Source organism: Oncorhynchus clarkii, unplaced genomic scaffold (genome assembly GCF_045791955.1).
Source record: "Oncorhynchus clarkii lewisi isolate Uvic-CL-2024 unplaced genomic scaffold, UVic_Ocla_1.0 unplaced_contig_9994_pilon_pilon, whole genome shotgun sequence".
Taxonomy (NCBI): Eukaryota; Metazoa; Chordata; class Actinopteri; order Salmoniformes; family Salmonidae; genus Oncorhynchus; species Oncorhynchus clarkii.
The window spans coordinates 15001-29438 of record NW_027258308.1 but is presented as its reverse complement, the minus strand read 5'-3'; the positions used below and the strand labels follow the sequence as shown (position 1 = coordinate 29438).

Below are 14438 nucleotides of genomic sequence, written 5' to 3'. Positions count from 1 at the left end.
AGGCAGTTAACCCACTGTTCCCCTGAACAAGGCAGTTAACCCACTGTTCCCCGGAGTAAAGCAGTTAACCCACTGTTCCCCTGAACAGGCAGTTAACCCACTGTTCCCCTGAACAAGGCAGTTAACCCACTGTTCCCCTGAACAAGGCAGTTAACCCACTGTTCCCCTGAACAAGGCAGTTAACCCACTGTTCCCCTGAACAATGCAGTTAACCCACTGTTCCCCTGAACAATGCAGTTAACCCACTGTTCCCCTGAACAAGGCAGTTAACCCACTGTTCCCCTGAACAAGGCAGTTAACCCACTGTTCCCCTGAACAAGGCAGTTAACCCACTGTTCCCCTGAACAAGGCAGTTAACCCACTGTTCCCCTGAACAAGGCAGTTAACCCACTGTTCCCCTGAACAATGCAGTTAACCCACTGTTCCCCTGAACAAGGCAGTTAACCCACTGTTCCCCTGAACAAGGCAGTTAACCCACTGTTCCCCTGAACAAGGCAGTTAACCCACTGTTCCCCTGAACAAGGCAGTTAACCCACTGTTCCCCTGAACAAGGCAGTTAACCCACTGTTCCCCGGAGTAAAGCAGTTAACCCACTGTTCCCCTGAACAGGCAGTTAACCCACTGTTCCCCTGAACAAGGCAGTTAACCCACTGTTCCCCTGAACAAGGCAGTTAACCCACTGTTCCCCTGAACAAGGCAGTTAACCCACTGTTCCCCTGAACAAGGCAGTTAACCCACTGTTCCCCTGAACAAGGCAGTTAACCCACTGTTCCCCTGAACAAGGCAGTTAACCCACTGTTCCCCTGAACAAGGCAGTTAACCCACTGTTCCCCTGAACAAGGCAGTTAACCCACTGTTCCCCTGAACAAGGCAGTTAACCCACTGTTCCCCTGAACAATGCAGTTAACCCACTGTTCCCCTGAACAAGGCAGTTAACCCACTGTTCCCCTGAACAAGGCAGTTAACCCACTGTTCCCCTGAACAAGGCAGTTAACCCACTGTTCCCCTGAACAAGGCAGTTAACCCACTGTTCCCCTGAACAAGGCAGTTAACCCACTGTTCCCCTGACGAAGGCAGTTAACCCACTGTTCCTCTGAACAAGGCAGTGAACCCACTGTTTCCCTGAACAAGGCAGTTATAACCCACTGTTCCCCTGAACAAGGCAGTTAACCCACTGTTCCCCTGAACAAGGCAGTTAACCAACTGTTCCCCTGAACAATGCAGTTAACCCACTGTTCCCCTGAACAAGGCAGTTAACCCACTGTTCCCCTGAACAAGGCAGTTAACCCACTGTTCCCCAGAGTAAAGCAGTTAACCCACTGTTCCCCTGAGCAGGCAGTTAACCCACTGTTCCCCTGAACAAGGCAGTTAACCCACTGTTCCCCTGAACAAGGCAGTTACCCCACTGTTCCCCTGAACAAGGCAGTTAACCCACTGTTCCTCTGAACAAGGCAGTGAACCCACTGTTCCCCTGAACAAGGCAGTTATAACCCACTGTTCCCCTGAACAAGGCAGTTAACCCACTGTTCCCCTGAACAAGGCAGTTAACCCACTGTTCCCTGAACAATGCAGTTAACCCACTGTTCCCCTGAACAAGGCAGTTAACCCACTGTTCCCCTGAACAAGGCAGTTAACCCACTGTTCCCCTGAACAAGGCAGTTAACCCACTGTTCCCCTGGCGCCGTAAGACGTGGATATCAATTAAGGCAGCCCCCCCCCCCCCACCCTCCCACCTCTCTGATTCAGAAGGGTTGAGTTAAATGTGGAAGACTCACCTCTCTGATTCAGAAGGGTTGAGTTAAATGTGGAAGACACATTTCAGTTGAAGGCATTTAGTTGTACAACTGACCAGGTATCCCACTTTGCCTTTCATGGAAAGAGCAGGTGTCCTTAATGTTTGGTATTACTCAGTGTACATGCACACGCTGTTGACCCCAGGATTTAGTCCTTTAGCCTACCATATGAACTTCCTGCTATGAGAGAGCTAGCTGTCTGACTCCCTGTTTGTTTCTCTCTGTCTGTCTGTCTGTCTGTCTGTCTGTCTGTCTGTCTGTCTGTCTGTCTGTCTGTCTGTCTGTGTCTGTGTCTGTGTCTGTGTCTGTGTCTGTGTCTGTAGTTTAGTTTAGTTTAAGAGCTTTATTGGCATGGGTAACATATGTTAACATTGCCAAAGCAGTGAAGTAGATAATATACAAAAGTGTTTGTTCTTCACTGGTGGCCCTTTTCTGCTGTGATGGCACACTGGTATTTCACCCAGTAGATATGGGAGTTTATCAAAATTGGATTTGTTATCGAATTCTTTGTGGGTCTGTGCAATCTGAGGGAAATATGTGTCTCTAATATGATCTAATAAGTTTTTTCTTTGTTATAGAGCCAAAAAGATTGGAGAAGTGGTTTATCCATTTTGGATACTGTAGATAACTCTTTGTGTTGTTGTTTGTTCAGAGTTTTCCAATTGTCCCAGAAGTGGTTAGATTCTATGGATTCTTCAATTACATTGAGCTGATTTCTGACGTGCTGTTCCTTCTTCTTCCGTAGTGTATTTCTGTATTGTTTTAGTGATTCACCATAGTGAAGGCGTAGACTCAGGTTTTCTGGGTCTCTATGTTTTTGGTTGGACAGGTTTCTCCATTTCTTTCTTAGGTTTTTGCATTCTTCATCAAACCATAGCATCAAATCAAATCAAATCAAATGTATTTATATAGCCCTTCGTACATCAGCTGATATCTCAAAGTGCTGTACAGAAACCCAGCCTAAAACCCCAAACAGCAAGCAATGCAGGTGTAGAAGCACGGTGGCTAGGAAAAACTCCCTAGAAAGGCCAAAACCTAGGAAGAAACCTAGAGAGGAACCAGGCTATGTGGGGTGGCCAGTCCTCTTCTGGCTGTGCCGGGTGGAGATTATAACAAAACATGGTCAAGATGTTCAATGTAAATGTAAATGACCAGCATGGTCGAATAATAATAAGGCAGAATAGTTGAAACTGGAGCAGCAGCACAGTCAGGTGGACTGGGGACAGCAAGGAGTCATCATGTCAGGTATTCCTGCATTTGTTGTTGCATAATAGTTTTTGGGTAGATTTCCACATTCCTTTCCTTAAGCATTTGTTAAAATGTTTCAGTTCCTTTGGCTTTGATGCCTCATGGTTGACCATAGCTCTGTTCAAGTAAGAGTGTTATTTTGCTGTGGTCTGATAGGGGTGTCAGTGGACGGACTGTGAACGCTCTAAGAGACTCTGGGTTGAGGTCAGTGATAAAGTAGTCTACAGTACTACTACCAAGAGATGAGCTATAGGTGTACCTACCAAAAGAGTCCCCTCAAGCCTACCATTGACTATATACACTACCGTTCAGATATTTGGGGTCATTTAGAAATATCCTTGTTTTTGAAAGAAAAGCAACAAAAAATGTGTCCATTAAAATAACATCAAATTGATCAGAAATACAGTGTAGACATTGATAATGTTGTAAATTACTATTGTGGCTGGAAATGGAGGATTTTTAATGGAATATCTACATAGGCGTACAGAGGCCCATTATCAGCAACCATCACTCCTGTGTTCCAATGGCACGTTGTGTTAGCTAATCCAAGTGTATCATTTTAAAAGGCTAATTGGTCATTAGAAAACCCTTTTGCAGTTATGTTAGCACAGCTGAAAACTGTTGTTCTGAGGCAGAGTTCCTCTGTCCAGTGTCTGTGTTCTTTTGCCCATCTTAATCTTTTATTTTTATTGGCCAGTCTGAGAGATGGCTTTTTCTTTGCAACTCTGCCTAGAAGGCCAGCATCCCGGAGTCGTCTCTTCGCTGTTGACGTTGAGACTGGTGTTTTGTGGGTACTATTTAATGAAGCTCTCATCGTTAATGTATGGGGATTATATTGGGGGGGATATAGGTAGCACACATGATAACCTTTTTCTCTGTTGAGGTCATTTCTGAATTAATTTCTAGCCAAACGTAAAATGTTCCTGTTTTGATGAATTTAATGGAGTGAGTTAGGTCTGCTCTATACCAAGTTAGCATACCCCCTGAGTCCCTCCCCTGTTTCACACCTGGTAGTTTGGTGGATGGGACTACCAGCTCTCTGTAACCTAGAGGGCAACCAGTGGGTCTGTCTCCTCTATACCTGCTGCCTTGTAGAGGTGGACCTGGTCATAGAGGCTGTTCAAGTCCAGGGTGGAGTGGTGGGCCAGGTAAACATTTGGTTTTGAGGAACAGTCACTCTGCGTTTACCTGCTGTATGGTAGTCTTTTCGTGGTAGCAGGATGGAGATAACCACTTGTGCGTTGGGAAAGTAGATCAATCACTCCCTTCAGTGCTGCCACCCTTACCTGCTGTGTTCTCAGGTGGTTTGTGCCTGTGTGTATTATTATGTGGCTGGGTGAACCTAGTTGGTCCTCAGACAGAAGGTCTAGGTTGTGCTGGGTGGGTGAACCTAGTTGGTCCTCAGACAGAAGGTCTAGGGTGTGCTGGGTGGGTGAACCTAGTTGGTCCTCAGATAGATGGTCTAGGGTGTGCTGGGGGTATTATTATGTAGCTGGGTAGTTGGTCCGCAGATAGAAGGTCTAGGGTGCGGGGTATATTATTATGAGGCTGGGTAGTTGGTCCTCAGACAGAAGGTCTAGGGTGTGCTGGGTATATTATTATGTACCTGGGTAGTTGGTCCTCAGATAGAAGGTCTAGGGTGCGGGGTATATTATTATGAGGCTGGGTAGTTGGTCCTCACATAGAAGGTCTAGGGTGCGGGGTATATTATTATGTGGCTGGGTAGTTGGTCCTCAGACAGAAGGTCTAGGGTGTGCTGGGTGGGTGAACCTAGTTGGTCCTCAGACAGAAGGTCTAGGGTGTGCTGGGTATATTATTATGTGGCTGGGTGAACCTAGTTGGTCCTCAGACAGAAGGTCTAGGGTGTGCTGGGGATATTATTATGTGGCTGGGTGAACCTAGTTGGTCCTCAGACAGAAGGTCTGGGGCGCTGGGTGTATTATTATGTGGCTGGGTAGTTGGTCCTCAGATTGAAGGTCTAGGGTGCGCTGGGGATATTATTATGTGGCTGGGTAGTTGGTCCTCAGATAGAAGGTCTAGGGCGTGCTGGGTGGGTGAACCTAGTTGGTCCTCAGACAGAAGGTCTAGGGTGTGCTGGGTGTATTATTATGTGGCTGGGTGTTGTTGTGCTGGACTGTTGTCTGGGAGAGGGGGGGGGGGGGGGGAGGGTGAGAGGGGGGGAGGGATCGGGGGGGAGGGGGGGGGGGAGGATGAGAGGTAGGGAGGGAGGGAGCGTGAGAGGGAGGGAGGGGGAGAGGGAGGGTGAGATGTAGGGAGGGAGCGTGAGAGGTAGGGAGGGAGCGAGGCTGAGAGGGAGGGAGGGTGGAAGGGAGCAGAGTATCTGAGTGGAGTGGAGCGGAGCTGGAGTGGAGCGATCCCAATTTGACTGGAGCACAGAGCGAGATTCCCGAAGGCTGGAGCGTCTGCCTTCTAGCCCATGAGCTCTCACTTCACCAGCTCAGGGCGCGCCCGGCCCAGCATGCATTTCTAGTCTACTTGTGTGCTGCTATAGCCCCTTTCTTTAGCAACTGTCATGGAGTTCACTAAATATTTTCATTAAGAATCTGATAAAACACACAGGTGCTAAATCAAGGTGACTTACAAAGATGAGGACCAATAGCAAGAGAGGGAGAGAAGTGATGTCGTGTCCACAACTAAAGAATCATTGTGGATTCTGAAAAGATACTGTACGTGTCCCAAAAGCATGACGGGGTGTACTTACTATGTGATAAAAGAAAGGAATGAGGTGGGTAGCTAAATAAGTGTGTCATTGTAGCAAAAAATATGATCTCTTAAAAATGTCCTTCATTTTTGTTATATTATCTATACAATAGGCCATAATTGATTTTGGCCCAGTAGGCCTGGCATATTCCAACATTCAATTTTGATTGGGTTATTCAGCCTAAAAACCTACCTTTAGAAAAACAGATAGCAGAGCCATACATAATGGGTATTAGGATCTGTGATGAATGATGATTGACTCTGTGTACAGTGTACTGTACTCCCTGACTCAGTGTACTGTACTCCCTGACTCAGTGTACTGTACTCCCTGACTCAGTGTACTGTACTCCCTGACTCTGTGTACTGTACTCCCTGACTCTGTGTACTGTACTCCCTGACTCTGAGACCTGTACTCCCTGACTCTGAGACCTGTACTCCCTGACTCTGAGACCTGTACTCCCTGACTGTTGAGACCTGGCCAACAGAAATACGGACCTGTTAGGAGCTCTCACACTGTGCAGCGGGGTTGGGTGTTTGTATTGATAACCGTGTGTGTGTGTGTGTGTGTGTGTGTGTGTGTACTGACACATAGTACAGTATATATAGTGTACCTGGTGACCCCAGATATAGAGTTGTGATGTGTGTATTCCCTCTGTGCGTTCGCTCTGTGTGTTCCGCTCCGTACACTACTGGGTCCGAACACTAGTGGCTCCTCCGTACACTAGTGGCTCCTCCGTACACTAGTGGCTCCTCCGTACACTAGTGGCTCCTGCGTACACTAGTGGCTCCTCCGTACACTAGTGGCTCCTCCGTACACTAGTGGCTCCTCCGTACACTAGTGGCTCCGTACACTTGTGGCTCCGTACACTAGTGGCTCCGAACACTAGTGGCTCCGAACACTAGTGGCTCCGTACACTAGTGGCTCCGAACACTAGTGGCTCCGTACACTAGTGGCTCCGTACACTAGTGGCTCAGATGGAATCATTTATGTACCAATGTTTTGACAGGAAGTGGTCTTCATCAGGGTTCTGTTAGTTCAACCTTTTTCATGACGTTACAGCTCAGTGGTGTGTTTTTATGCATTCATTGTAATTGTAATAATTCATTGATTTATTTAGCTTTTTTTGATAGCCTTTTACCTTACTTTTGAAATTATTGTATTTCCTCACTTGTACAACGATTTTTAAATAAACCTAAATGTATCTCCTCTTCTCTCCAGGCATTTGGGAACGCCAAGACGGCTCACAACGACAACTCCAGCCGTTTTGGGAAGTTCATCCAGGTCAACTACCAGGAGAGTGGCACCGTCCGAGGGTGAGAGAGACCGCTACACCTCCTTTATCCGTCTGGATCTCCTTTCCTCTTTCATTCCTCTCTGTTTCTCTGCTGTGTGTCTTTCCCTCTGTCTCTCTCCCTCTGTGTGTCTGTTTCCCTCTGTGTGTCTGTTTCCCTCTGTGTCTCTCTCTCCCTCTGTGTCTCTCTCTCTGTGTCTCTCCCTCCCTCTGAGTCTCTCTCTCCCTCTGTCTCTCTCCCCCTCTGTGTCTCTCTCTCCCTCTGTGTCTCTCTTTCCCTCTGTGTCTCTGTTTCCCTCTGTGTCTCTGTTTCCCTCTGTTCATCTGTTTCCCTCTGTGTCTCTGTTTCCATCTGTGTCTCTGTTTGAAACTCTGTAGAAAGTGTCTCTTGTCTAAAGTCATTCCTGTGTTGACAGAGCGTATGTGGAGAAGTACCTACTGGAGAAGTCACGCCTGGTCTACCAGGAGCACAATGAAAGGTGAGGGAGAATTAGAAAACTGTTTTCTGTCTTGGTAGAGCAGTGCCAGGATAGTGGGTTAGATTCCCGAGACCACCCATATGGAGAGAGAAATGATTCACGCATGACTGTAAGTCGCTTTGGTTCGAATCCAGGCTGTATCTCACCCGGCCGTGATTGGGAGTCCTATAGGGCCCGGCGCACAATTGGCCCAGTGTTGTCCGGGTTTGGCCGTGGGGTAGGCCGTTATTGTAAATGAGAATTTGTTCTGAACTGACTTGCCTAGTTAAATAAATAAATACAAATATATATAAAAGGCCTTAATCTGGGGCGGCAGGGTAGCCTAGTGGTTAGAGCGTTGGGTTGCAAGTTCAAATCCTCGAGCTGACAAGGTACAAATCTGTCGTTCTGTCCCTGAACAGGCAGTTAACTAACCCACTGTTCCTAGGCTGTCATTGAAAATAAGAATTTGTTCTTAACTGACTTGCCTAGTTAAATTAAATACAGTTCCTTCAGAAATGACCAGCCATGAGACCTATTATCGCAGATGGTTCTGAAATCGTTTGTCGAGTTAGAAACAGATACGATAAGCATTCCAGAAACATTATTTTGTTTAAGTATAATTTGATCCCTGAGAAATAAAACTAATCACCCAAATCTGTCATTTTAATTTATAGGATTCATATAATATTCAATAAATATACAGTGCATTTTGAAAGTATTCAGACCCCTTCACTTATTCCACATTTTGTTACGTTACAGCCTTATACTAAAATGGATTAAATAAATAAAATACTTATCAATCTACACACAATACCCCATAATGACATCACAATACCCCATAATGACATCACAATACCCCATAATGACATCACAATACCCCATAATGACATCACAATACCCCATAATGACATCACAATACCCCATAATGACAAAGCAAAAACAGGTTTTTAGAAATTCAAACCTGATTCCTTATTTATATAAGTATTCAGACTCTTTGCTATGAGACTCTTCCTGGAGCTTATCGCCCGGCCAAACTGAGCAAATGGGTGAGAAGGGCCTTGGTCAGGGAGGTGACCAAGAACCCAATGGTCACTCTGACAGAGCTCCGGAGTTCCTCTGTGCAGATGGGAGAATCTTCCAGAAGGACAACTATCTCTACAGCACTCCACCAATCAGGCCTTTATGGTAGAGTGGCCAAACGGAAGCCACTCCTCTGTAAAAGGCACATGACAGCCCGCTTGGAGTTTGTCAAAAGGTACCATAGGGACTCTCAGACCACGAGAAACAAGATTTTCATATCTTATGAAACCAACTCTTTGGCCTGAATACCAAGTGTCACATCTGGAGTAAACCTGAACCATTCCTACGGTGAAGCATGTTGGTGACAGCATCATCCTTTGGGGATGTTTTTCAGTGAAAGGGACTGGGAGACTAGTCAGGATTGAGGGAAAGATGAACGGAGCAGAGTACAGAGAGATCCTGGATGAAGAGCACTCAGGACTGAAGGTTCACCTTCCAATCGGACAACGACCCTAAGCTCACAGCCAAGGCGACGCAGGAGTGGTTTTGGGACAAGTCTCTGAATATCCTTGAGTGGCTTAGCCAGAGCCCGAACTTGAACCCAAATCGAATATCTCTAGAGAGACCTGAAAATAGCTGTGCAGCGACGCTCCCCATCCAACCTGACAGAGCTTGAGAGGATCTGCAGAGAAGAATGGGAAAAACTCCCCAAATACAGGTGTGCCAAGCTTGTCCAGTCATACCCATGACGACTCGAGGCTGTAATCGTTGCCAAAGGTGCTTCAACAAAGTACTGAGTAAAGGGTCTGAATACTTATGTAAATGTGATATTTCACATTTGTATTATTAATACATTTTCACACATTTAAAAAAAAATATATATATATATATATATGTTTTGCTTCTTCATTAGGGTGTATTGTTTGTAGATTGATGAGAATTATTTTTTTATTTAATCCATTTTGGAATAAGACTGGAAAATGTCAAGGGGTCTGAATACTTTCCGAATTCACTCACTGGCCAGTTTTTTTAGGTACACTACCTAGTTCACAAAAATGGGTCACTCCTACGAGTCATGTTGCATATAAAACAGGCAGGTATCGAGGCATTCAGTTACTGTTTGATTTAACAGGGGCAAAATGAGTGACCTAATCTACTTTCAGCGGGGGTATGATCGTTAGTTTCGCCGTATCCAGTATCTCAGAAACGGCCAACCTCCTGGGCACGCCAGTGTCAAGGGGTTACTGAGAATGGTGCGACAAACAAACAAAAAACTTCCAGTCAGCGGCAGTCCTGTGGCAGTCCTGTGGCAGTCCTGTGGCAGTCCTGTGGCAGTCCTGTGGCAGTCCTGTGGCAGTCCTGTGGTAGTCCTGTGGCAGTCCTGTGGCAGTCCTGTGGCAGTCCTGTGGTAGTCCTGTGGCAGTCCTGTGGTAGTCCTGTGGCAGTCCTGTGGCAGTCCTGTGGTAGTCCTGTGGCAGTCCTGTGGCAGTCCTGTGGCAGTCCTGTGGCAGTCCTGTGGGCAAAATCAGCTCGTTGATGAGAGAAGTCGAAGGGAAATGGCAAGAATCGTGCACGCTAACAGGCGGGCCACAAACAGACAACATCTTGGAACTCGTTGATCCTTGTCACCGATGGGAGCAGCAGACGACCTCACCGGGTTCCGCTCCTATCCGCTAAAAACAAGAAGAAGAAGCGGCTCCAGTGGGCACGACATCACCGGGTTCCGCTCCTATCAGCTAAAAACAAGAAGAAGAAGCGGTGCCAGTGGGCACGACATCACCGGGTTCCGCTCCTATCCGCTAAAAACAAGAAGAAGAAGTGGTGCCAGTGGGCACGACATCACCGGGTTCCACTCCTATCAGCTAAAAACAAGAAGAAGAAGCGGCTCCAGTGGGCACGACATCACCGGGTTCCGCTCCTATCAGCTAAAAACAAGAAGAAGAAGCGGTGCCAGTGGGCACGACATCACCGGGTTCCGCTCCTATCCGCTAAAAACAAGAAGAAGAAGTGGTGCCAGTGGGCACGACATCACCGGGTTCCACTCCTATCAGCTAAAAACAAGAAGAAGAAGCGGTGCCAGTGGGCACGACATCACCGGGTTCCGCTCCTATCCGCTAAAAACAAGAAGAAGAAGCGGCTCCAGTGGGCACGACATCACCGGGTTCCGCTCCTATCAGCTAAAAACAAGAAGAAGAAGCGGTGCCAGTGGGCACGACATCACCGGGTTCCGCTCCTATCCGCTAAAAACAAGAAGAAGAAGCGGCTCCAGTGGGCACGACATCACCGGGTTCCGCTCCTATCAGCTAAAAACAAGAAGAAGAAGCGGTGCCAGTGGGCACGACATCACCGGGTTCCGCTCCTATCCGCTAAAAACAAGAAGAAGAAGCGGTGCCAGTGGGCACGACATCACCGGGTTCCGCTCCTATCAGCTAAAAACAAGAAGAAGAAGCGGCTCCAGTGGGCACGACATCACCGGGTTCCGCTCCTATCAGCTAAAAACAAGAAGAAGAAGCGGTGCCAGTGGGCACGACATCACCGGGTTCCGCTCCTATCAGCTAAAAACAAGAAGAAGAAGCGGCTCCAGTGGGCACGACATCACCGGGTTCCGCTCCTATCCGCTAAAAACAAGAAGAAGAAGCGGCTCCAGTGGGCACGACATCACCAACACTGGACAAATGAGGAGTGGGAAAACATTTTCTGGAACATGACAGTTTCCTGGTCAGTCCCCCAGACCTCAACCCAATAGAGCATAATGACGGGCTGTTAGCAGTGTGAATGTACTGCCGTCCAATCTGCAGTAAACCCGTGAAGTCATCGCGTCAGCATGGACCAACATCCGACACCTTGTAGAATCTATACCCCAAATAATTCAGGCTGTTCTGGAGGCAAAGGGGGTCCCAGTACTAGATGGGTTTACATCATAAACTGTCTGGTGAGTGTATATTATAGCAATAGATATAAATCAAATGTAGCTATGTATTGTTCCATAAACAGCCTTATAAGTTATCTAATATTGATTCAGTATCTAAAAGGCTTAACGGCCTATAAATCATCTCCTGATTCTGTAACGTGAGGCAGCTTGATGTACAATACAATGTACCAGTACACCTCCTGGACAGGATGCTAGTCTATCATAAGACCTTACCCCCAATCCATCTCCTTAATGCTGAGTGCCAGACAGAGACGCATCGGGTCAATTTCTTCTGAGTTTTTTGGTATGACTCGACACAGGGAGTCAAACTACTAACCTTCCAATCTGAGGGACGGGACCCTCTTAGCCCACTGAAGTGATCCCCGTGGTAGAGAGATTATATTCCGGGTAACTTTCTTATCTTTTCCTCCTCAGTTGTTCGCTGAACCTCGATACCTAGAAGCCGACTTAATTTCCTCAAACCACACAGGATATCTGATACTCTTCCTCATACTCTTGCTCAATAGACCAGAATATAATCGCTCTGACGTTAAAGCAAAGTTGTTTATATTGTTGTTAACAAAGCGTAGAGTTATATTTTGAACCTCAAGCTGAATTCATATTAGATAACTTATATGGTTGATTATGGGATATCATATACTCTATATAGGCTATTACCATGGTGATGGGGGGGGGGGGGGGTCGAAACAGTTGCATATTTTTGACGATGTTTCATTGTAGTGGGGTGATAATGATCGTATATGCATATATATGCACCTCACATGCGATTTGTAATAAGACGAATCAATTTGTTTATCTAACTCATAAAGATCAATGAAATATACACGCACGCTCACACCCTCACGAGCACGCACGCATGTGTACTTTCACAGCGCACACACACACCTCGGCCCCTTCCACCCCACCCTAAAAAAACAACCAAATCCCTGTTCATTGCTGACTCAGTGAATCACAATAGCGGTAATAGGTTTATAACAGTGGGTATTTTATCCCCAAGGTCTCAGTTTGGCCCCGCTGGTCACTAAGGCTTTCAAGTCACCGTGATGACAGCACAGGAGCTCAAACTCAAACCAGACCTCCCAGCCTTCTCTTTTAGACATGGGTGCCTATAAAACACACACACACACACACACACACAGACACACACACTGACACACACAGACACAGACACACACACACAGACACACACACACAGACACACACACACACACACACAGACACACACACACACACAGACACACACACACACACACACACACACACTAATCAGGTTTCAACTCTATGGCGTGACATACAATGCAGTGTTTCATAGTTTCCTTTCCCACTGGAAACACAACCTCTCGTTGTGTGTAATATGTTCCGCAGATGGAGTCTCTACAGGCTCCGACTATTACTGACATCGTCCTAAAAGACCACACTTTGGCATGAGGAGATATTCTGAGTTGAGATCCATGTGTATAGAGCACATGGACCGGTACCCCCTGTATATAGCCTCCACATTGACTCTGTACCGGTACCCCCTGTATATAGCCTCCACATTGACTCTGTACTGGTACCCCCTGTATATAGCCTCCACATTGACTCTGTACTGGTACCCCCTGTATATAGCCTCCACATTGACTCTGTACCGGTACCCCCTGTATATAGCCTCCACATTGACTCTGTACTGGTACCCCCTGTATATAGCCTCCACATTGACTCTGTACTGGTACCCCCTGTATATAGCCTCCACATTGACTCTGTACTGGTACCCCCTGTATATAGCCTCCACATTGACTCTGTACTGGTACCCCCTGTATATAGCCTCCACATTGACTCTGTACTGGTACCCCCTGTATATAGCCTCCACATTGACTCTGTACCGGTACCCCCTGTATAGAGCCTCCACATTGACTCTGTACCGGTACCCCCTGTATGTAGCCTCCACATTGACTCTGTACCGGTACCCCCTGTATATAGCCTCCACATTGACTCTGTACGGGTACCCCCTGTATATAGCCTCCACATTGACTCTGTACTGGTACCCCCTGTATATAGCCTCCACATTGACTCTGTACCGGTACCCCCTGTATATAGCCTCCACATTGACTCTGTACTGGTACCCCCTGTATATAGCCTCCACATTGACTCTGTACTGGTACCCCCTGTATATAGCCTCCACATTGACTCTGTACTGGTACCCCCTGTATAAAGCCTCCACATTGACTCTGTACCGGTTCCCCCTGTATATAGCCTCCACATTGACTCTGTACTGGTACCCCCTGTATAGAGCCTCCACATTGACTCTGTACCGGTACCCCCTGTATGTAGCCTCCACATTGACTCTGTACCGGTACCCCCTGTATATAGTCTCCACATTGACTCTGTACTGGTACCCCCTATATATAGCCTCCACATTGACTCTGTACCGTAACCCCCTGTATATAGCCTCCACATTGACTCTGTACTGGTACCCCCTGTATATAGCCTCCACATTGACTCTGTACTGGTACCCCCTGTATATAGCCTCCACATTGACTCTGTACCGGTACCCCCTGTATATAGCCTCCACATTGACTCTGTACTGGTACCCCATGTATATAGCCTCCACATTGACTCTGTACCGGTACCCCCTGTATATAGCCTCCACATTGACTCTGTACTGGTACCCCCTGTATATAGCCTCCACATTGACTCTGTACTGGTACCCCCTGTATATAGCCTCCACATTGACTCTGTACTGGTACCCCCTGTATATAGCCTCCACATTGACTCTGTACTGGTACCCCCTGTATATAGCCTCCACATTGACTCTGTACCGTAACTCCCTGTATATAGCCTCCACATTGACTCTGTACTGGTACCCCCTGTATATAGCCTCCACATTGACTCTGTACCGTAACACCCTCTATATAGCCTCCACATTGACTCTGTACCGTAACACCCTCTATATAGCCTCCACATTGACTCTGTAACCTAACACCCTGTATAT

The 14438-nt window shown here is 47.0% G+C and overlaps 1 protein-coding gene across 1 annotated transcript in view; it reads left to right on the top strand.

Moving 5' to 3' along the window:
- LOC139396599 (unconventional myosin-IXAa-like) overlaps window positions 1-14438 on the top strand; it is a gene marked incomplete at its 3' end in the record, with an annotated part of 75362 nt that overhangs the window by 51172 nt on the left and 9752 nt on the right. The window contains exons 3-4 of the mRNA XM_071143553.1: window positions 6982-7076; window positions 7471-7533. Coding sequence (XP_070999654.1) covers window positions 6982-7076; window positions 7471-7533 — 158 coding nt within the window. The remainder of the gene's footprint in view (window positions 1-6981; window positions 7077-7470; window positions 7534-14438) is intronic.